Below are 23521 nucleotides of genomic sequence, written 5' to 3' on the forward strand. Positions count from 1 at the left end.
AATGCATCTTTCTTTCATGCGTTTGACACATTATAAGTTGTGTTGAGTTTAAAATATTCTTGTGGAAGGAATACACCATACATGTGAACTCAAGAATTTATTGTTAGGCTAATTAAAATCTTAACAATCTAATCATGTATAAAAACAGCTATTACTAATTGAGTTACAATAAAACTAATATTCATAGTCCAAATTAATATAAGACAGCTTCATAACAACATAGTTATATGGCCCTTGTTCTTGTTATGGTCTTTCTTACAAAATCTGCCTGGATTCTGGGATCAGGGGTATCAGACTTACTCGAGAACTGGCAGCATTTTTGCAAATCAGTGGTATTTGAAAGTCTTTGCTGTAGGATAATTTTGTGTTCTTCAGTTTTGTACCCGATTTAAGCTATTTTTGTATGTTTCCTTATCATGATTTATTTCTTTTGTACTGTTTATCAGCTCTCCCAGCACATAGGGGATTACCGTTTGTAACGTCATGACTGTCCTGATGGGTTATACTCTCACCATAGGTGCCAACTTCAGAGCTGAAGCTAAAATAGGAGAGGCAGTAGTCAATTGGTCCCAGGGTAGGTCTTAAAATAAGCAAAAACCACCCCAGGTCAAGGCCTGAGTCCCTTCACAGCTAGATCAGCACAGAATCTGTTGTCCTCAACTAATAACAATAGCAATATTATTTCCTATGCTGAACTTACTGTACTTAAGAAGTTTGATTAGATAAAGTATTCTAATACAAAGAAAAAAGAAAAAAAAAAACCACATAATTTTGGAACTGACTCATAGCTCTCAAAATATGCCATGTGTTTTTCAGGAATCTTTTAATAGTAAACTGAAAAGTAAAACAGTGACATTTTTTGCTAGGTGTTCCTGTCAGCATGGCTTCACTGGTACATTGTGTGAAGTGGAAATTAATGAATGCTTATCAAGACCCTGCAAAAACAATGGGACTTGTCTGGACCTCATAAACAGGTTAGTTACTGCAGATAAAAGAAAAAGAAAAATAAAATTTAGAGATTTCTTTATATATAAGGTGTACTTCACTGCACTGAGTTTGAGATGACACCTTTAGCATGTAAAGTAGGCAAGTTCTTCTGATTCAGCTTTTTGTTTCTTAGGTGACCTGATTCATTTTTTTTATTATTATTATTTGAAATAAATTAAATGGTATAATGGTCTTCAGCTAGATAGCTGTATCTCTCTGAAAAGCAATTGAATTTTCTTCTAGCAATTGCATTTTCTAAGGTAACTGCTTACTAATAAAGTTAAGTGCAATTAGGAAAGTAGCACTATGTCTTGTGTGTATACCCACAATGCTAAAGTTTCTCAGACTTGTGTCAAGATGTCAGCCTTTTTTGTTATTTTGTGCAAAATTTTCCTACTAACCTAAAAAAGGCACCGAATATCTGTTCTTGCTTTAGAAACATGGAATTGAGAACAGTCTGATAATTATTTTGGTATGAATGGTGATTAGGGATGAGAGCTTAACATCAAGAACATACAGCTTCAGAATATTAGCATAGATTGTGTTATTTGCTTCTGTTGAGTTACTGGATTTTCTCTTTTCTGCAGATTCCTCTGTAATTGTGCACCTGGATACTATGGGTCTGTTTGTGAGATAGATGTGAATGAGTGTGAAACTCAGCCTTGCTTGAATGGAGGAAGCTGCATCAATAGACTTGGAGGCTATCAGTGTTCCTGTTCTCCTGGGTTCACAGGTATAGTCCATTCCCTACCACAATGGAGAGGGCTTTTTCATGAGTTTTAAAAGTTTTTATTTTTATAGTGATGGCCTCAACTAAATGAAGGAAAAGGACACTGGATCACTTGCTTTTTGAGGATAAATCAATATTAATTCAGATGGAGCTTTGATCCAATTCTTGCTAAGGAGCTCAAGGTGTTACTTACCTTTAGGGTTTGATTTTTGCGGCTTCCTTAGTCACCTGTACATTAAGTTGAAACACATTTAAAGACAGATTGAATAGTGAAAAGAAAATTGCTGTTTTCTGAAGTTAGCTCAGAAACAGAGAATTGTCACAAAGTAATTTTCACAAACAGAGTAAATTCTGCCTTGTCATCTGTCTGCGCATAATCGTAGGAATACTTTGATTTTGCCAGTGACTGACTGTGTTGCCATTAATCATTACATTTTTACAGAACTAATCCAAAAAATTTAATGGGTACAGATATACTAAATTAGTATAATATTAGATATTGTAAATTAATGCTCTGCATGTAATTCGTCTTTCTGCATGTAGCAGAACAGTTCATACTGTTTTGATATATCCAACTTAAGCAATCTGAATATATGTGGGGTCATATAAATGTTCTTGTAGAAATATTTATAGTGCCTGCCTCCAGTTGCATCATTTCTGCATATGTTCTGCATAAAAAGATTTTTCATTCTAATTTCAGACTGTGATGAATATAACATAAGTTTATAAGATTAAAAATGATTCTCTAGGCATCTCAAGGGCTGAAAGGGTAAGGGCATCTTCTCTAAAGAACAAATCAAATAGTTCAGGGAAAATATATATGGTTGTATAACCTTCCCTTTGTCATAAACTTTGATTTATATCTCACTCGTGCTACATTCTTCAGTTTTTTCTTGACATGTCAGCAGAATTTAGGAAAATCCATATTACTTCCTTGTCTAAAAGTTTAAAAGCTTATTTATTTTTTTTTCCTCAGAATATTATTTTCAAAAAGGGCTGTGTTCTAAATAGTCTTTCTTGAGTATCATAGAAATATGACTCATTAGTGATGCAGTAATGTAGTGGTGATACACATTAAAAACTGTAACTACTAGACTTTAAAACAAGTCTTCACCTTTAATTATTCACAAAAGTGAAGATATCTGTATTGACAGACTTCTGACTTAAAAAGAAACAGGGCATCTGCAAGTATGTTATTACTTTTATTTTATTTAGAAGTTTGATTTGAGTTCATTTCCCTTGCTCACATAACCTACAGGGATAGCATGTGTTTTTTTTCCTTTATTTTTACTATTTTGTAGGTATTTTTATCAGTTGTAGTAGTTGGGTTTGTTTTTTTTTTTTGAACCAGAAATTATCTAATGCTAAAAATTCTTTACTCTTCCTTTATTTATAAGGACAACTGTTATTATTATTTAGTGTGCTGTGATAATCTGGGTGACTATAAATATTGGATCATTACTTAAAAATTAGTGATAGATTGTTCATCACTTCAGTGAGTGATTTTTTCATCCTTAAAAAGCAACATATTGGACATCCACTACAGAACATACCCTTTAGACATGTCTCTAAGAATAATTCATCTAGTGCAAAGTGTCTAGAGAATCAGTTGCTTTCAGAAATCTGAAGGGTAGTAAGGGTTTAAAATAAAGATGCAAAGCTGTATTTGCAACATCTTCAATTTCTGTTTGAAAGCAAACAACCTAGAAGAAAGTTTAAAGGCCCAGAAGCAAGTAAAAAGTAGTTTGATTTCAAAGCAAGATCTTTTCAGAGCAAGACACTGCTTCACAGAACTGTTAAGCAAATTTCAGTAAAATTCTATGAGTCGTTGGGTTGGGAATATTCCACTTGAATATGCTGTGCTGTAGAATGAGTATCAGTGGGTAGCTTAAGGCTCTAAGAACATGCTAAAGTTGGAAGTTTTTGCTTCTAATATTGCCGTCTACATTGTTTACTAATTATAAAAATAATTAATTCCTGGAGAATTGTATTGAAAATTGAATTTCTGCCTAACACTGATACTTAGTCAAATATGTTAACCTGCCCCTTTTCCATTTTTCTCCTAAGACAATGTAACCATATCACCTCTAATTGGAGATAATGTTGTCTTAATGGAATTGTGGTTTTTTTTTGTTGTTATAAAGTTTGTGTCATTTTATTAACCAGACCATCTAGTTCCTTATGATTCAGGACACATGACACTTATAAAAAATGAATAAATAGGATAGGTAGGAAGTTAGTACAGGGAAGGGAAGCAGTAGAGGATATCAGTTAAGACCCAGAAGGAAAAGATTCTATCTCAAAAACAATTATAAATCACATTTGATCCTACTCAGAAATACATCTTGATGATCATTATGAGTCTGTTCCAACTTAGGATTTTCTATGATTGAATGATTCCCTTACTCTGTGATTCTAGTTTACAACACCTAAGCATGAAATCAGATTGCAAATACTGAAAAGCTATGTCGTACGTTAAGTTTTTCTTTTCTACAGGGAGTACATATTTTAAAAATATGTTCAGTACAGTTTCTGAAAATTCTGGTATGAATGTATTTGAAAAAAGTGATAAGTACAATTGGTCTGATTCTCACCAAAACAGAGGCAGCAGTACAAGCAAAAATAGCATCAACTTTTTAAAAAATATATTTTCAAGAAAAAAATACATATATTTTCCACTGAGTTTGATATTAAAAAAGGCTAATTAAAACATTAATGTAGCTCTTTTCTCAGCTATGCAATATAACAAATAAATAACTAACTAAGTATAATGTATGATGATCACTTACACTTAGGGACTTTTTCATGACTGAAGTATTGATCCTTTTTTCTTTAAATTTTATCATCTGAACAACGTTATGTCAAAGTACAATCCAGAAAACACAGACATACCTCAAATTAAATGTTCTTTCACATTCACAAAAAATGACCTTATATTGAAGTATAAACTGTAAGTGACTGGGCCACCAAGTTTGCTGCAGAATGAATGTAATTAGAACATAAGGTGGTGGGTTTTTTTTTAAACTAGGGAATTGTTTGGGACAGTGTCTTCTTGCTTCATTTGGAAGGATTCTCAGTTTAACACACATTCTCACTGCACTCACTGACAGATTTGTTAATTTGTAAGTCTTTTCTTCCTGTTTATTTTTTTTTTTTCTTCTTGACATTAACTAAATAATTATATGATACTTTGCAGATACTGTAGTGGCTTTTTGTTGTTGATGCCAATGGCTACTTTTAAGGTGAAAAAGCTCAGGGGTCAAAATTAAAGTCAGGGAAGTCACTTATTAGTTATAGTCACAGGCAAAACAGACTTAATTTAGGAAAAACTAATATAATTGCCAATTAAGATTTTTGGGTGCTTAGAAGTAAAGAAATTAAGCTATCACCTTTCCCTCATCCCGCAGTTCTTCACTGGCTCAACATCATTCCCCATTTGCTCTTATTTCCCCCTCTACAATCAGTGCGCAGTAATGGTAGGTTGCAATAATTTCTTATCAGCTCCTCTCTGCTGTTCCCTACTCCTCACAGTTTTCTCTTGTTCCAGTACATGTGGAACTCCTCCATGGGCTGCAGTGTGAATATCTGTGTTTCTCTCTGAAGGTTGCAGGGAAACCTCTCTGCTGTAGTGTGGGTTCCTGCATGGGCTACTGAGGAATGTCTGCTCTGCTACCTGGATAACCGTTTCTCTCTCCTTTTTCTCTGAACTTGCTCTTCATAGGATTGTTTCCTACACTACTTTTTCCCTCATTCTTCATTCTGCCTGTGCAGCCTTTTTCCCTTTCTAAATTGCACTTTCACAGAGGCATCACTGGCATGGCTAATGGGCTCTACTATGTCCTTTGCTGTGTCCATTGCTGAGCAGGCTGCAAACAGCTGCATCCAGCACAAAGCAGTCTCAGCCTCTTCCCCATTCCACCTGCAGCTCCCCCATACAACACCCTCATACACAAATCCAAAATAAAAAACAGAGATTTAATTGTTAAAACATGATGTGTATAAAACGAGTATACAAATTCAAAATACTGTTTCAAAAAGTCAAATAGTATACATGTGTTTAAAAAATTGCCTAAAAATGACACAAGTACCATGAAAATATTTACTGCTGTGAATGTTCAGTCATCCTTTCTGCAGAGCACAGTAGTTATTTCTTAAATTCAAATAGCTAGTCTCTTAATCTCAGACATACCCCCTGCAGTCTTTTTTTTCACTATGACATCAGCACAAGTTGGCATTTGAAAGTGACTAAGAACATATTTATGTTAAACTAAGTCAAAACCTTGGCTTAAACTTTACTTCATCTTCTGTTTCATCTATAATTTCAGGTTTGAAGCCCAGTTTTCTTTATCCTGAGCCTCAAAACCTGCTATTTATTTTATCTGCCTGGCAAAGAAAACTGCTCTGTTTTTTATACAGACCTAACAAAAAAGGAAAAGTTTGGTTTATATTTCTGACCTTCACAGCTGCTTCTACAGCTTTCTGCTGCCAACTAACTGGCAGTGATTGCATCTGAGCCTTCAGAGCTCTGTCTTTACTACCTGCTATTGATATACAGAGGAATAAGAGCAACTACACAGCTAGAAAAATGACTTATCTGACTTAAGAGTCGGAATGGAGGAATCTCATGGAGTGCTCCCTGAGATATCAAAGGAAGAAACAGGTTGGGTATCTAAAGAAGCCAAAAGTGATTGATGTGCTGCGAGCAAATCTAACATGTATGCTGACAGAAGTGAGTGGAGGTAGTGATATATCCCTTTTAGTTTAATAATTAGAGTATTCACATCAGTGCTGGTCCAGTGAAAACTTCCATTTTGAACAGGAAAACTCACCTTATCAATTTTCCTGAGAAGTGCTGAAGTTAGCTTGATTTCTAAGGATAAGAGGAGGCACTTTGCTGGACTTGCTGAGTTTCAGCATCCTTCAGAAGATTTCCTGGGCTAAAAGAAACATACAAGAGTACTGTGTATCCAGCATTTGGATTGAAGTGCTTGATATCTAGGGTTCTAGTTCCATCCCTCTTAAACTGTCACTGAATACACAAACCCTGAAAGCCAAGATTGGGACATAAACTTTCCTTTTAACTTTTAAAGTGGCTTAAACTCTAGTAACTAAAACCTTAAGCCATTCCTTGATCATTTAAACTTTAGTCTGGTAGCAGTTTTGTTCCAGTTACCATTTATTCCTGGTCAAGCAGAAGAGCTGCAAGAATACATGGCCTGGGAACATCTGACTGAGCCTGGATGCAGAAAAGAAGCACAAACGACAGAAGGGAGCAAGGTCTAGATCCCTAAGGGGTCTAGAGACTCATTGTCTGAATGCTCAGAGTTGAACTCAGGTAGAGCTTAGTCTAGAGAAGATTGTGGAAAGAATTCTTCTGGATGTACACATACAGCAAAAGTAAGGCCAAGGAAAAGTGTAGGTTCTTCAGAGTTGTGAGTGGAACTAACTAAAGACAAAAGACATGAAACACTGAGTTATTGAGTTATTCAATGTCTTTTTTTTTTTTTTCTTTTCAGTATTTACTTCTTTAAAAGTCCATTCTCAAGCCTCCCTCATGTTTATGAGTCTGGTAGCAATGAACTTGATAATCAGCCTCCAATTAGAAAATAATTTCTGAGTCCAACCATCCAGACTGCGTTATAGCTATGCAATTATCCACCCTTCCAGACTGTCACAACCTAACTTGGGTACAGGAATTCAGTGTTAAGACTATGCAAAAATTAAGATTAGTAACATCTACTTCTCTCCCTTCTTCCGCAAACCTAGTCATTTCATCATAAAAGGCATACAAGTTGATCAGGAATGATTTTCCCTGGGCTAGCTGTTCTGTCACCATTTTCAGATCCCCAGAAACATCATCACTCTGACATCTCAGGTACTGATGTGAGGCTGACTGGCCTGTAGTTCCCCGGGTAATCTTTCTGGTTTATGGAGGAAGGTGAATACAATGTTTGTCCTTCCCCAATGGCTGGGGCCCACCCTTTCAGAACGAGAACTTTTAAGTTTGCATAAACTTTGATTAGAAGCAGCTTTCTGTGGATAAAGTCAGTTTTCTCAGCACCCCAAGATGCAATGCATTGTGTATTGAATTACAGGAATCAAACAGAAGAATTTGTAGATGTGGCCCAGTGGTCTGTTTGCCAGAACACAAACTAGGCACCCGTGTTTACATTACCATGTCTAATTTTTAGCCAACTAAAAGTACTTTTTGGAGGTAACCTTTTCACAGTTCTACTTAGGAAAGTAATAGGTAGTTATTGCAATTACTTACTTAATGATCATAGAGCACACACAACAGAGACCTTTCTTATAGACAGGATTCTTAACTGTTCAATATCATTACTGCTTTGAAACTGCAAACACATTTACAGATTAAGCTTATAATATGTGATTCTACAACCTATTTGTAATGACAGTTCAGCAACAGTCACTCACTGTGTATACAAATTGAAACTGGTGATTAGGAACCTGGATGATAGTACATTTTCCTTATTTAGTAAAATATAGTTGTTTTTTGCTTGCAGATCTATGCCTGTGGGGGAAAAAAAATCCTTGTCATTCGTCAAGGAGTATCTAAAAGTAAAGTGTTTGTTCTTTGTGCTCATTACTGTGCAATTTGATGCTGCATTTGATGCACAGACTGAGATGTGAATGATCCAAATCATTTATTACAAGTTCTCACATAACTTATATACCTTCACAAGTTTTCTTTTCCTAGCTTTCCCATTTACCCCTACATGTCAACAGAACATTCCACAAGCATGCTTCAACCGTTCATGCGGGCACTTATCCAGTCAGAGCCACAAGCCGTTCTTTCTTCTCCTAGAGGTGTCCTTGGTTCTCATGCTGTTTATCTTGCTTCCCAGCTGCTGCTCTATACAGTCCTTCTTGCATTCCCAAAAACTGACTGTGTATTTATTATGGTATTTCAAAGATGATTTTACCTATGTGCTATGTAGTTAGTTACTATTCATCTTTAAATAGAAACAGCTTCTTTTCTTGGATTAATACAAGTCAGTAAAAGAGGAACAAAACAAACTATGCCTCTTATTGTTGAGTGCTGAAGAGAAGCAATGTGTTATTTATGAATAACATCTTTGTAGAAGGCACCATGTTATAATCATAAAGAGAACACTGTTTACTCAGTCACGGCCATGTGAGGACCCACGCCTATTTTTCACTGTACTAACCATGTAAAGCAACAAATGACTGGGAAAAAATCTGGGATCTGGAAAAAAAAATTCACTCAGACTTTTATCCAAGTTTCTTGCACCTTCACAGAGGTCACTAACTTCACATATCACTCCATACTGACCAGAACAAAATCTGATTCATGCATTTAACGTAGGATTATTCTGATTCATTCTCTCCTACATTTTCTCTGTGTCTGTAGCTTGTCTATTAAATATTAATTACTTTTACTAATAGACTGAGGGAGCTGGGCTTGTTCAGCCTGAAGAAAAGAAGCCTGCAGGGTGACTTAATTGCTGCCATCCAGTACCTAAAAGTACAAACAGGAGAAGAGTATACTCTTTGCAAGGTTCAATAATGACAGGAAAATGGGAAATATTTTTAAGTTAAGGGAGGGAAGACTTAGGTTGGATATCAGGGGAAGCTTTTTACTAGGAGAGTGGTGAGGTGCTGGAACAGGCTGCCTGGAGAGGTTGTGGATTTCCCGCCCCTGGAGGTGTTCAAGGCCGGGTTGGATGGGGTCCTGGACATCCTGGACTAGTATTCAGTGTGGATGTTGGTGGCCTTGCCTGTGGCAGTAGGGTTGGAACTTGATGATACTTGAAGTCCCTTCCAATTCCATAGTGACTTAAAAAAAAAAAAAAAAAAAAAAAAAAAAAAAAGAACAGTACATATCTAATCCAATAGATGCCATGATGCCATATATGCAGTCTATCTGAAACATTCTTGTTCCAAAGCTAGCAAATACAGAAAGATTTGGAAAAAAAATATTTAATTTTTTACTGAAAATGAAGGAAGGTGATTGCTTAAGCTCATATAATGAGCACCAGTGAACACAGTGTATATCACAAGCCAAGATTTTGCAGCTACATTCAGTAAAAAGATTTTAACTGTATCAGCATTACGTGTCAGCCCCAGCCTAATTCATTCTCTTGAGAGACATGGCAGTAAAGCCAGATATAATGCCATACTAACAAGACGAAAGTGCTTTTGACCTTCCAGAGCTACTGCTTTGAACATATTTCTTTGGAACTCTAACGTTCTGCTGCATTACAGTGCTTAGGCATGCACTGATAGTTCTTTCCTCTTTTTACAGGTTTCTAAAGTCCTTAGGTACTTGACTCCCATGTGGATTTTGTGGAAAGGTTGGTTGCCTCAGAGTTATGGATTTTGCTGTGGCTGCCAAGTAGAATACTTTAAATTTAGTAGCTGATATGCTTCCAGTTTAATACAGAAATAACTTACTACATGGCAGCTTTTGCAAGTAAATGTCTATGTGTGAACCATAGTTCTCAAGTGCAAGGTTATTTGAATTAGCTTAACTATAATGATGAAACCTTTCTCTGAGACCTGAACTCATCTTCCATAGCTTACTTTTTTGTCATAGCTCAAATTTTGCTTGTCTATATCTAAGGTGTTTTTAGTACCATCAGGCTGTGAGCCTGGGCTCAAATCTAGCGTTGAAAAACCCTATGGTCTGTGTCCAGGCTTTCCAATAAGGCACTTAATTCCTAGGCAGAATATGTATTTAGTATTTATACTTTGGTAATACTTAGGAGATATTGGAGAAATGGAAGTTTGAAACCAATTTTACTATGTTCTTACTCTGACTTAGCTAATAGAACAATCAAAGGTGATCAAAGGGTTGGAGAACCTCTCCTATAAAGAAAGTCTGAAAAAGCTGGGCTTGATTAGCTTAGGGCAGAGAAGGCACTGGTGAGACCTCACTGCAGCATTCCACTGCTTGAAGGGAGCTTATTTTCAGGAGAGGAACTGACTTTTTACATAGTCCAGTAATGGCATGACAAGGGGGAATATCTTTAGAGTAAAAGAGGGAGATTTATACTATATGTTAGGAAGAAATTAGTTAATCAGAGTGTGGTGAGGAGCTGGCATAGGCTGCCCATGGAAGCTGTGGATGCCCCATCCCAGGTCACATTCTAGCATTGGGCAGCCTGATATACTGGGTAGTAAACCTGCTCATGACAGGGGAGGGTGGAACTGGACAGTCTTCATGGTCCCTTCCAATTCAAGCCATTCTATGAATCTATGATTCCACGATTAGGAGAGAATTTAAATTATCTAAGGGCTTTGGTACCTAAAATTGTGCCTAAATTATACCTACATTATACCTGAAACAAATTGGAAAAAACACTGATACAACTGTTAGAGACTTGGTGTGTGGTAATGCAGTAGTTACTGCTAGCTAGGGAAGTCACTGTACTTTTCAGCAGGTCTATCTTTGGAATGGTCTTTGAATATATTCAAGAATACTACTTTGCATGTCCTAAAGGAGTTTCTGCTGTGTAAGAGTTACAAAGACCCAGGGGATTGAAGTCTCAATTTCCACACAAATTGCTCTGCTACAGATACAATGAAAAAGAAACTTTTAAGCAGCTTTAGTGTTAGCAACACAGGAATATTATGCATTATAATGCCAGTCTATTCTTCTGTGATTTTGCTGTAGTTCTTTGAGCTTTCTGTAAGTTGTAAATGTATGTAGTGTCTAAATCTTCTACATTAAGTCACTGCTGTATTTCTAAATGATAATAAGTGAAATGAGAATGTTTTAATAATGATTTATAATATTGTTTCTTTCTTTTGCTAGGAAATGACCAGGAGCCATTTAGATAAAAACAATTCATTATTGGATGTTTCAATCAGTCGTAGTGTTAAATGGCAAAACAAATGACTGCTGAAGGAATGTTTCATGTAGCAGAACACAGCATCTCTATGTTAGAACAGTTACCTTAAATCTGTGATTCTTTGTATCTCTGAAAAGCGTGGCAGTGATAGCATCGTGTATTTTTTAGTTTCTGTACCACCTTCTTTCCTGCATGGAATCTCAATATGCTTTCAACATCAATCAAAAAGGAATAAAAGCAGTCTAACTTCTTTACTGACCTTCTCTTGCAGTTTTTTTGGAGTGAGTTGAATTTGACCAGGTAGTGTTTTAAATATCATAATAATATTGAAAATGAAGCCATTAAGTTCATGCTTGTACACAGGTAATTTTCCATGTAACTGTGCCCAAATTCTTGTTGCACTGTCATCTGCTTCTTTGACCCATTGCATACCTTTGATCCTGTGCATTTTGCTATTAATTAAGCTTAGGGTCAAGCAACAAGGGAAATCTCAATCTTGAATAAGAATAATTCATGTTGGAATTGTTCTTGTAAGGTCTTTAGCCCAAACTCTTTCTGACAGCAATGTTAGCCATGAAGTCAGACCAAGCAGCTCACTAACTTTGTGCAGTTAGGTCTGGAAAACCTCTGTGAACAGCATAGTTCATTTAAATAGTGCATTTAAAGTCTAATGGGAATATTACATTACATTAGGAATAGTAATCATGATTCCTTGTGTCCCGAGAATGATACATTGAGATTTTAGCCATATTTGTACTGACTTTTATTTTGTTCAAGTAAAAAATAAAGCATAAGTACTTCAGTTTTAAATAGATATTTGTACTGACCTTTATTTTCATTTGAGTAGAAAATAAAGTGCAAGTACTTCAGTTTTAAATAGGAATATTAAAGACTACATAAAATGTACTTAACAGAAAAGAAAATCAAAGGCTGTAATAATAATCATAAAATTAATATATTGTGGAGGCATTCTGTTTATAGAGTGATATGGAAATAAATGTGAGTATTATTTTTTCTCCAAACTGTGCTCATATTCTTTTAGAGTGAACTTTTTTATTTATTAATTTTTTTTTTGATACCTTTAGTAAAATAGTAAAGCTTTCCAATTTTATATTACTTTTATTTTTGTGCTGCATTTTTTATTTGTGTCAGAATGGTTAGAAAACAGCATATATGCTGGATAAAACATAGGCATTTCTCTGTAAATTTATGTATGTCTGTTTTTATACACACACAATATATATATATATATATGCACAGTAAGTACAATGCAGTTAAAATGCACACAAACAATACAATATAAAATATTCAATATGGAATCTTTTTCCTATTTTAGACTGTATTAGTTTTAATAGCAGATGCTTTGCTTCTTAGAAATTTCAGACATTTGGGTGTGATTTTTTTAGTTATCTTTTAGTTTTAGAAATTTCTCCTAAATTTTAATAAGGGAATTGTTCATGCTAAAACCCATTAAAGTTAAAATGTCGTAAATATTGAACTGATATTTGCATCTTGCTCAGCTACAGTGTGACCTAGTCTAGCATTATTGACAACTATGACATTTGGCCTATGATGTTTCCAACGTAATATGATGTTTCCAGTTCAGACAAGAATAGATTTTGCTCATACAGATGTGTCTATTTCTCCATCCCTTTCTGTAAGTTTTATATCTATGAACTGAATCATAATTCTAAACTGTGATAACTTTAGGCTTGGCTTTATCATTTTTAGCCCAGAAAATATTATTTCTGCCCTTATCAGGGTGATGCCCCAGCTGTGTGCTGACCCAGTGGTGCAGGGATTTAGCCTGACCATCAACTCTCTCTAAATGTTGTATTCCTTGTCATCTTTCACAAGTTTATGAATGTTTAAATTCGTACTCTTTTTTAGGAGAACGTGTTCATTTCACAAAGATCTGATGCTCTCTACAAGTACACAGTACAAAAGACCAGAAAGTAATTCCCTGATGCAGATTGCTTATCCTGAACATCCAGTCTAGAGTTCAGATTTTTAGATATCAGACATTACATGCTGATATCTATCTATTGGATATGTTTCTGAATTTAATCTATAAGTTTTGTCTGTTCATCTTAAATTAAAAGGACATCTAGAGTCCTGAAAAGCCATACCTATTTATTTAACATCTAAAGCTGACATTTAATGAAAAAGAATGTCTTAAAAGTTTTAGAACAAGCAAATTAATCCCTCTTTGTATTAATTATGATGTTTCCTGTTGTGTAATCTTAACTTTTAAAATTCTTTCTACTTTCCCAACCACAGTGGATATCAAGCTTGTCTAAACAAAGTAAAATATTTAATTTAAGACAGCAACCAAACTAACTTTCTGCAGTCAACAGCAATTTAACTCAACTTAATACAAGGAAGGTGAAATAATTCCCTGAAATAAATCTATTACTAACACAAAATACAACAGAATGAGAAAATCTAAATCTCTGGTATTAGTCACTAAGCTATACTAAATCTTCCTTAAGATGACATCAACAAAATCAAGCTCTGCAATCTTATCAGTGCTAGTTTGTCCTTGCAATATAGCTAGAAAATATTTGTCACACTTTATTTATTCACAACAGGCTGGATGAAGCAGTAGTTAAATGATGTTTAAGAACCATTATGCTTTATAGAAAACTTGTGGATTTAGATAAAAGGTGTTGAATAAGAAAGGAAAAGAAAAAAAAAATCCACAATAAAAGGGAAAAGGGAAAAAAAACAAACAAACAAGTTATGCAAAACACAGTTGTTTACCATCATAGAGTTCCATAATTTCCCAGTTTGGAAGGGGCCTACAGGAGTCATCTAGTTCAACTTATAACCACACAGGACTACCCAAATGTCAAAACTTATGTCTGAGAACATTGTCCAAATGCTTCTTAAACACCAGCATCTTATGGCCATAACCACCGCCCTGGGGAGTCCTTTCTATTGTACAATTAGAAATTTGGTGAAGAACCTTTTAATTTTCAGTTATGTCCTCAGCATCTAGTTGTTCTTTACTATGCATTTGTTTGCCTTTTCCAAGCAATGTGTTTTGGGGTTTATTCACACAAAATTTTGTGTTTCTTCATTTTCCTTTCTTTTTTGTACTAAAACATATCCACTTACTATATATAATTAACCCAAGTATTTAATTTCTTGAAACAAAGCAGAAAACTTATTAACTCAGTAAAAAATTCCTGAAGATGCCTTTACATTAGCATCCTCCTCAACTTCTAACCCTAAAAATTGAATAGTTATATATTTATTTATATACTTTAATTTATTATTTATTTAATTTGATTACGTATATATATAATATTATTTATTCTTATGTCTTATAATAAGTCTTATTTTTCTCATAAGTCTAAAGAAAAGAAACCAGAATATATACTCTAGTTTCAAAAAAGAAAATATTTTTACTCTCAGAAATGTGACATACAGCCACAATATCTGAGCACAAAAGGTTATTAAAATGCCAAGGTTATATATCTGGAGGGAGAACCTGGAGATTTTCACAAGAACTTCTTCTTAAAAAATGTTCTTTACTGTCTAATAATTTACAACTTTGCAAATTTATGTTCATGCTGTATAAAGGGATGAAAGAAATATCTTAAAGTAATAAAGCTGAAATTTAAAAAAAAAAAAAAAGTGAAATAAAAAAATACATGAACTACAGAACTTGCATTTTTAGAGAATTGTAGAGTCAAAGAACGGCTTACATTGGAGGGGACCTTAAAGATCATGTAGTTCCCTTCCCCCTGCCATGGGCAGGGTTGCCAGCCACAAGATTAGGCTGCTATGATCCCATTCAACTTAGCCTTCAGTGCCTCCAGAGATGGGAAATACAGAGCCTCTCTTGGTAAATTTACAGAGAATTAATGAGTGCATCCATCCTAAATCACAGTCAAAATGAAAAAAAACCCAAAATTAAAATAATGAGAATAATTTAAAAAACCCGAATGTACATCACTGTTGTTTGTTGTATGGTTCATTATGATGTTCCCAGTGTCTGTTTTCATCCCTGTACTTTTGAGAAGTAACAGCTGTTGAAGAACTATATTTCTGCAACCAGGAGAGTACCAAAGCAACACTTCTATGATTCAGTCTTCTTACTTTACTGTACGTAAATAATTAGAGGATCAAGTGAACAGCTTGATTTTTCAGTTGAGTAGAATACAGTGTGTAAAAGTTGGAAATTGGAGGAATGTGTTTCTGGGGGAAGGAATGCAAAAGTTATTTATTTATTTGTTTGTTTGTTTATTAAAACAGAGGAGAGGGTTGAGACTAAATGCCCAGTGATCAGAAGAGGAAGAGATTTTAGGTTGCATGAAAAGTTGGTGGGGAAAAAGGACAGAAAAGAGTAATTTCTTATTTGGGTTTCTAATTGAAAAAGTGAGTCTTTATTCTGTATGAGTATGTAGATAAGGAATACTGCATGTGATTTGTAAGAAACACAAAAGCATGGGGCATTTCTAAATAACAAAATGCACTGAAAATTAAAAATAATAATAATAATTTAAAAAAAAACACTTGAAAAAGGCTGCTGAATTTGTGTGTTAAGATATGAGAACAAGTGCTCCTTGATGAAAGAGTAGGAGGAAAATAGCTGTCATCTTAGTGTTGTTAGTGTTAATCATAGTCTTGTTTTCTGCAGCCTATGATATTTCCTCGCCTTCTGCAGCACTGACACATTGGCAAGTCCCTAGGTTAACATTAATGTGATCAATCATTTAAATGTGGCATGTATTGACATTTTTTCTTGCGTAACTGTAGGTGTTTATAGCATGGTAAGTACAGTCTGTTAAACAGAGCTCCTTGAACTCCACTGCAACCTGCTGTACTAGAACACACACGGCACAGTCATAGCTATGGAGCAGAACATGTGGACAATGATTTAAGTGCTAATTCTGTGGCATTATAGTCTATTTCTCACACCAACTTTGCAGAATACTTGCATGGATTTCTGTTAAATTTTTCTTACTTTCAACAGGAGTTGAAAAAAACAGACTTCAAATTAAACTACAGTCACACTGGAAGAGGATGACTGACTGTAGAGCTGACAGTCATGAATGAACCCTTTTGTGTCTACAAAGTAGCAAATTACAAACTTAGTACAATTCACACTTGGAAATAATTTACATTATAATCTTTATTCATAAAGGAAGGAATTCATCCAATGAAGCTTAGGGATTAATTCCAGGAGCATATTTGGCCCAATATTAGAATCATAGAGACATAGAATTGCTTGAGTTGGAAAGGTGCTCCATCTCTTGGAATATTTTTGTGACTCCTCTCTGAACATGTTTCAACAAGTCCACGTCTCCTTTACTGAGGATTTAACATCTGGATACAGTATTCCAGGTGAAGTCTCACCAGAGCAGAGTAGAAGGGCAGGATCACCTCCCTTGATCCAGTTCTTTTGATACAGCCCAGGATACAGTTGGCTTTCTGAGTTGGACCATTTCTGGCTCATGTCCAACTTTCCATCCACCAGGATCCCCAAGGCCTCTGTTGGACATTTGGACTAGATCTAGTACTTAGAAATCTATTTTATTAGTTAGAACTAATACTTCAAAATAGCTCACTTTATTTATTTATTTAATTTTTTAATTGAATTATTTTTTTCCCATGTTAAAATTATTCGTTTTCACTGTTTTGGCTGTCATATTATAGCCTGTATTCACAGTAAGCCGCACAAGTGCCTTTAAAAGCAGGAAAAACAAAATGGACTTGTGCTCTCTACAGATTTCTGAATTATTAATTCTAGCATGAATAAGAAGTTCATTTTGCCTATAAATATTGTTGAAGCTTTCCTTCTAAAGGCATAATATGGAGATAGCACTAGGAAGCATTCTTGTTCCTTCCATCAGGCTTTCTTGGCAGAATCTAATCTTAATTACATCTCATGATACCTGTTCTTCAAGGAAACTTAAGCATAAAATGACACATGTCTATCTTCCTTCACTGCCTCCCAACCCCTGAGTGCAGAAATTCAGTGGAGAGTAGTGTGCTCTTTTTATCATTTTTGGATAGTAACCAGTTTTTCATTACTGGCATTCATTCATCACTGATTTGTTCCTGATAATTTTTTCAAAATTTCCCCTCCTCTCCTCTCCTCTCCTCTCCTCTCCTCTCCTCTCCTCTCCTCTCCTCTCCTCTCCTCTCCTCTCCTCTCCTCTCCTCTCCTCTCCTCTCCTCTCCTCTCCTCTCCTCTCCTCTCCTCTCCTCTCCTCTCCTCTCCTCTCCTCTCCTCTCCTCTCCTCTCCTCTCCTCTCCTCTCCTCTCCTTTCCTCTCTTCCCCTTTTCTGTTACCTCTGGCAGCCACCATGTCCAAGGCTGCACCACTAGGGACTAGCAATCTGCATTCGCTAGGGCCATAGCATCACATCAGTATGATAGAGAAGCAAATGGCAATTTATTAAGGCACTACAACTCCCTAAATACACATCCCACTACATCTACACCCCTTAAGCATGCATCACACGTCAATCACAGAGCAGGGGATGTCCTATTGCGTTACAACCCGATGCCTCATTAACGCCTACTACAACACCTTCCCTTCCTCCACCAAGACAAATGATACAGGTCACCCTTTGAGTCTGTTTATCTCTTCATCTATTATAAAGAGAGTATAGACACCTTAAATAATCTACTTAATTTTTAAATAGTGAATAGTTGTGGAACTGTATTAGACTACGATTTCCCTGGCATAAATATTATCTAAATTCTGCCCTCTTTCCTTCACTGCAATATAGTAGTTTAGGAATGGGCAGATATCGTCTGACAACTTTAATTTCAACAAAATTATATGTATGTACGGAAAAAACACATTTCTTTGCTTTAATAATATGACTCATTTGGCACTTTGATCAGAAGTTTTTGTTTTTTCCTAATCAAGCAGCTGTTGGTGCAGTACAGTAGAATTAACCTACGAAATACTTTCATGAGCAGTAGCAGATTTGATTGCAATTCTAGGTCCTTTTACTGACATGTTCTTTTTATTATGATTATTAAATATATTAGATTATATCAAGGTTAAGTCTTCAAAGGAGTTACACGAAAGGAAAGTCTTTTCATATAATGCCTTATCTTTCAAAAGTTAATTTTTGTGATCATTCATTAATATATTAAATTATGCGCTGCCTTTCCACAATCAAGTTATGGTTTTTCACCACATTGTTATTACATTCATTAATAAATTCAAGCAAAAGTGAAGTCAGTGACATTATGGTAGCATAAATAAAGGTAGATCAGAAGCAGAATAGCAGAATAATATAACAATCTATTTAATTGCCATATGTTAATCAGTCATCTAAATAGCTATAAGTTTTTCGTTTTGAACAGATTATGCAATAATGGAATCATATCTGAATACGGAAGTAATATCAGTGATTTTAGCCCTCATTCAGAATCAATATATCACTGTGACAACTTCTTCAAATGTGTGGTTGCTACCATCTGAACAACAGAATCTGCAACAGAATCTGAGTCTATATTGTAAAAAAAAAAAATAAAAAAAAATAGCAATTTCTTTAAATATGTATGTTAGCTGTAAATAGCTGTTATTCATATTAATGAATGTTACTCTGTTAGTCTTCAATAGGTAAAAATCATTTCTCATGGTATTAAAGAAATTCTATTTGTTGCTGTGTAAATAGATTTATTCCAAACTCCTGTTTTATGATCTTTGGTTAAATGCTCATACATGGACTAGCAAAAGTTAAGCAGTCTTTATGCTTCTTCCTAGCTTAAAAATAAGTTGCCAGTAGCTGGTTGCATAGCAATGAGAAAAGACTATAGGAATTCGCATGCACTGTTCACATTTGTGTATAAAATAGCAGATATTATTTTGAGTTGAAACTGAATTACTTCAGTGCCTCATTCCAGCTATTTTGTGAAATGGAGAGTCTGAGGAATTGGTGTAACTTCTGGCTTCTGGGACCTTTTTGTGCTTCAGTGGAGGAACTTTTGTACTAACCATTCTTTTCCTGTCTTCCACACTGCCCTTAACCTGAAAAATCAGAATAATGATCTTGCATTATCCCTAGGTACATGTTGATTGTCAGTCAGTATTTCATAAAGTACTTTGAGATGTTGAGATGGAAGATGTTCTATACTGATTTGCAGGAAAACTACGAGCAGAAAAACACGCTACCATTCTGGTGGGATATTCTTTGCTGGTGAATACAATGAGCAATGTAAAAAAAAGAATGTAAATATAAATAGCTTAGCTGGAGCTTATAAGATGAGTAGATAAACCTTTAGATGCTTTGAGTTTAGTATTCAAAACTTAGTCACAACTACTGTTTTTGCACAGGTGATAGATGTGAAACAAATATAGATGAATGTATATCTACTCCTTGCCTAAACAAAGGAAGTTGCATTGATGACATCAATTCCTACAAGTGTCACTGCAGGAGAGGTTTCACTGGAACAAACTGTGAGACAAATGTTAACGAATGCTGGCCAGATCCTTGTCTTCATGGAAGGTTGCTATTTTTATTTAATTATTATTACCTCCGAGATAATGTACTTCTGTAGCAATATTTATAAATGATATTATAATTTGTAATTACAATTTACTATCATGGGAAGATTGACAAATATATTTTTTGTTATTTTTTCCATTAAGTAAGAGTACAATCACACTTAAAGATTACAGATGTTGCCTGTTTAAGGTAATGTAACATAATGTAATAATGTCTCAGTTCCTTTTTCATTTGTGTTTCATTAGCACAAACTGTTTTTAGGAAATGTGAATTGGACTTGAATATGCTTAAAAGCAAATCCTTATCCATTACAAACCAATAGATTGAAATAGGAAGGTGTATTTTGTTATGACAAACAGTACCCTTATAAAACCCCTTAGCAACAATGAAAGGTATATTTCAGATCCATTAGAAAACCTAATTAAAAATTCCTTTGATTTCATTATTTGCATCAAACTACTACTTTAAAATGTATGGAGAGATATTGTAAGAACTGAATCTATAATTCCAAAGCTTCATCTGAACAATACTATTTTGTATTTCAGATGTATAGATCTCATTGATGGATATCAGTGCTCTTGTGAAGCAGGATGGACCAGCTCAAGATGTGAGATAAATATTAATGTATGTCTTCAAATTCTATTTCATTACGCAGGAAAGGGTAATACGCCACTTGAAACTGACTTTTTAAAAGTAATTTCCAAATGTATCAGGTTATTGAAAATACGTGACAGAAATTCACTGTTTTCAAGTTCATTCCTAAATGCTCATTATTTGTTATTAGTATGAAATGGCATTAGAAAGAACATTAAACGTATGCCTAAAGAAATTTAAAGGTGAATTGTGAGGGATAAATCTGAAAAGTCGCATCAAACTAAGCCAAAATTCTTTGAAAATAATTTATTATTTCAGTTTTTTGTAAAGACATAACTATTTCCTAGGCCCATTTCTTGTAGCTTTGTGTAGCGAAGCCCAAGACACAGTTTTCTATACTAAAAGTAGGCATGACACACCATGAAGATTTCCATGATCAGCAAACAGCTTTGTAGAACATGACTACATCTGGCAGAACAATAAACAGCTCTTAGAAAATTGGCTACACTTTCAGGAAAGTATTACATTGATTTAGACTTTTTCAGGTTTTGTGCCAAATGGGATTTAATCAGATCTTGGTATTTTAAACATATTTTGTCTCAGAGAAAGTCTGGCCTGAGATTTGCCTCCCTTTTGGGTTATTTGGCTTTTAATATTGTGCTTCTGAATTGCCAAAAACACATTCAAAAATGTTATCCAAGCTTCTTTTAAACTTATGCATGTTAATTACAGCTAGAAGTACTAGATAAGTAAAATACCCTATATTACATAAAATATGTATAGCCTGTAGTTTTCCTGTTGAAAATACATAGCATTTGCACAGGAGTAAATCTAGCTGAAATGTTATCTTTAAACTTCCTTCATAGGGAAAAAAAAAAAAAAAAAGAGAGAAAAAGAAGAAGAAAGTAATTTAGCTCAGCAGAGTGTGCATCATGATATGATATTGCAGATCTATATGATTATCAGCTCTTGCCAGTGCTAATACAGAATACTCTTGGGTAATATTTTCTCTGGCAACATCCATAATTTACACTTTCCTCCATTTTGAAAGAGTAAGAGATTAAATGACCTGTGGACAAGTGCATAAAATCGTACTGAAAAGATAACCATATTTCATACTGATATGTTTGAAAATATATAGATTAGACATTCTCAGAAAGAAACAATATACATATACATGTGATAGTCTGTCAGAGTGATGGCTTCATTTTTAAAATTTTCATTCTATTTGCATGCACAGTGCCTCCCAGATTAGTCTATGCTGCATATGTCATATTTTTAAAGGTTATAATGCTACATTCATCCTGCTCAGATATATATCATGAATTTACAAGTCTTGTAGAGATCAACAAGGCTTTCTGACTGAATAGATGTGTGCAAATCTGGATAGTCATATAGTCATGTTAGAGTGGTACTCTAAAATTGTTTTCCTCTAGACTGAAATCAGGAAGCTCTTCTGTTGTTTGTTTTTTGTTTGTTTTGTTTTTGTTTTAAAAAAAGAAAAAAAAGAAAAAATCAGATATGCATCCATGTAAATATACTTCAATATGCTGAAATATGAAATATGAAATACTTGATGTTTCACAGAATCACAGAGTTGTAGGTATTGGAAGGGACCTCTGGAGATCATCTAGTCCAACTTGTCAGCTAAAGCAAATTCCCTACAATAAGTTGCACGGGAAAGCGTCCAGAAGGGTTTTCAGTATCTCCAGAGAAGCACACTCGGTCTTTCTGGGCAACCTGTTCCAGTGCTCTGTCACCCACAAAGTAATAAAGTTCTCCCCAGTTTCACATGGAACATCCTGTGATTATTTTTATTATTATTTTACAATTTCCAGTGCTGGCTGCCAATATGATTTCTTCTTGCAGATCATCATCATGTTTATAGCTGTAAGAGCTTCACATATGTTTTTGGTAGTGAAGCTGGAGCGTGGGTCTGCAGTGTAGCCCTGCTTTTATGGGTCAACAGGGACTAAGCTGCCCCCTTTTCAGTGTTGTCTGTTGCTGGAATATAATTATTAAACAGCCAATCTGTCTCTCTCTTAATGCCTATAGTACTATGAAGCCTTTTAACTGCTTCTTGAAATGCAGTTTTTTGTTATAGAGGGCCATATACCTGTGTGCATCTTGTACAGGTACTTACCTCATCACTAGCAGAAGGTTCACGGCATTCAGTACAACTGTCCACTTGAACCAGTCTCCTTTCTTAACTTTTCTGTCTGAGTGCATGAGGCATCTCTGGGGATTTCCCTTAAGAGGCACTGGTATAGCCATCATGCAAATGCCTATCACCATGTTACCAGAGATCAAGAATGCTTCCTCTCGTTGTGAACCTGCAAGCAAGGAAAAGCACCCTACCTGTACAAACTGCTGTGACAGAGTGCTACTCCCAAATGAGAAGAAATCGGTCTGCCTTGTGACCTCCCTGCATGCCCTGCCTGAACAGACCAACAAACCACATCCTTACTACTGTGCTATGCCCTGTTTACCTATCCTGTTCATTGCACTCCTGGTTGCTTGGTATATGCAACTGTATTGAGTATAATAACAGATATCTGATCTCTTCTGTATACCCTTGCATCAAGAATGTTCTAGCAACAGAGAGTGTCTTAAAGATAGGACTATTCAATTAGTAGATATGTAGGTAGCTGGAAGCTCTGGAAACGAAGTAATCTCTAGAAAAATTACTTCAGTGTACTAGAAGGGAACACAGAATTTTGACATGTATTGACAGATAGTAACAGAGGAAAATGTAGAAGGGATGTTCCTGAAATTTTAAATTAAGGTTGAACAGGAAACTGACATCGGGGACATGAATCTAGATTTCTTTGAAAGATTGCCAGTTCCACATGAGACCTCAGGGGCAGATGGAGAATATGAGTAACATGATG

General features: G+C 35.1%; 1 protein-coding gene across 3 annotated transcripts in view; it reads left to right on the plus strand.

Annotated features, from left to right (window-relative positions):
* EYS (EGF-like photoreceptor maintenance factor) overlaps positions 1–23521 on the plus strand; it is a 779301-nt gene that overhangs the window by 370793 nt on the left and 384987 nt on the right. For all 3 annotated transcript variants that reach the window (XM_085543820.1, XM_085543822.1, XM_085543821.1), the window contains 4 exons: positions 867–974; positions 1575–1720; positions 19865–20036; positions 20582–20660. In XM_085543820.1, coding sequence (XP_085399946.1) covers positions 867–974; positions 1575–1720; positions 19865–20036; positions 20582–20660 — 505 coding nt within the window. The remainder of the gene's footprint in view (positions 1–866; positions 975–1574; positions 1721–19864; positions 20037–20581; positions 20661–23521) is intronic.

This window comes from Coturnix japonica, chromosome 3 (assembly GCF_054131305.1).
Source record: "Coturnix japonica strain WE chromosome 3, WE-NBRP24, whole genome shotgun sequence".
Classification (NCBI taxonomy): Eukaryota; Metazoa; Chordata; class Aves; order Galliformes; family Phasianidae; genus Coturnix; species Coturnix japonica.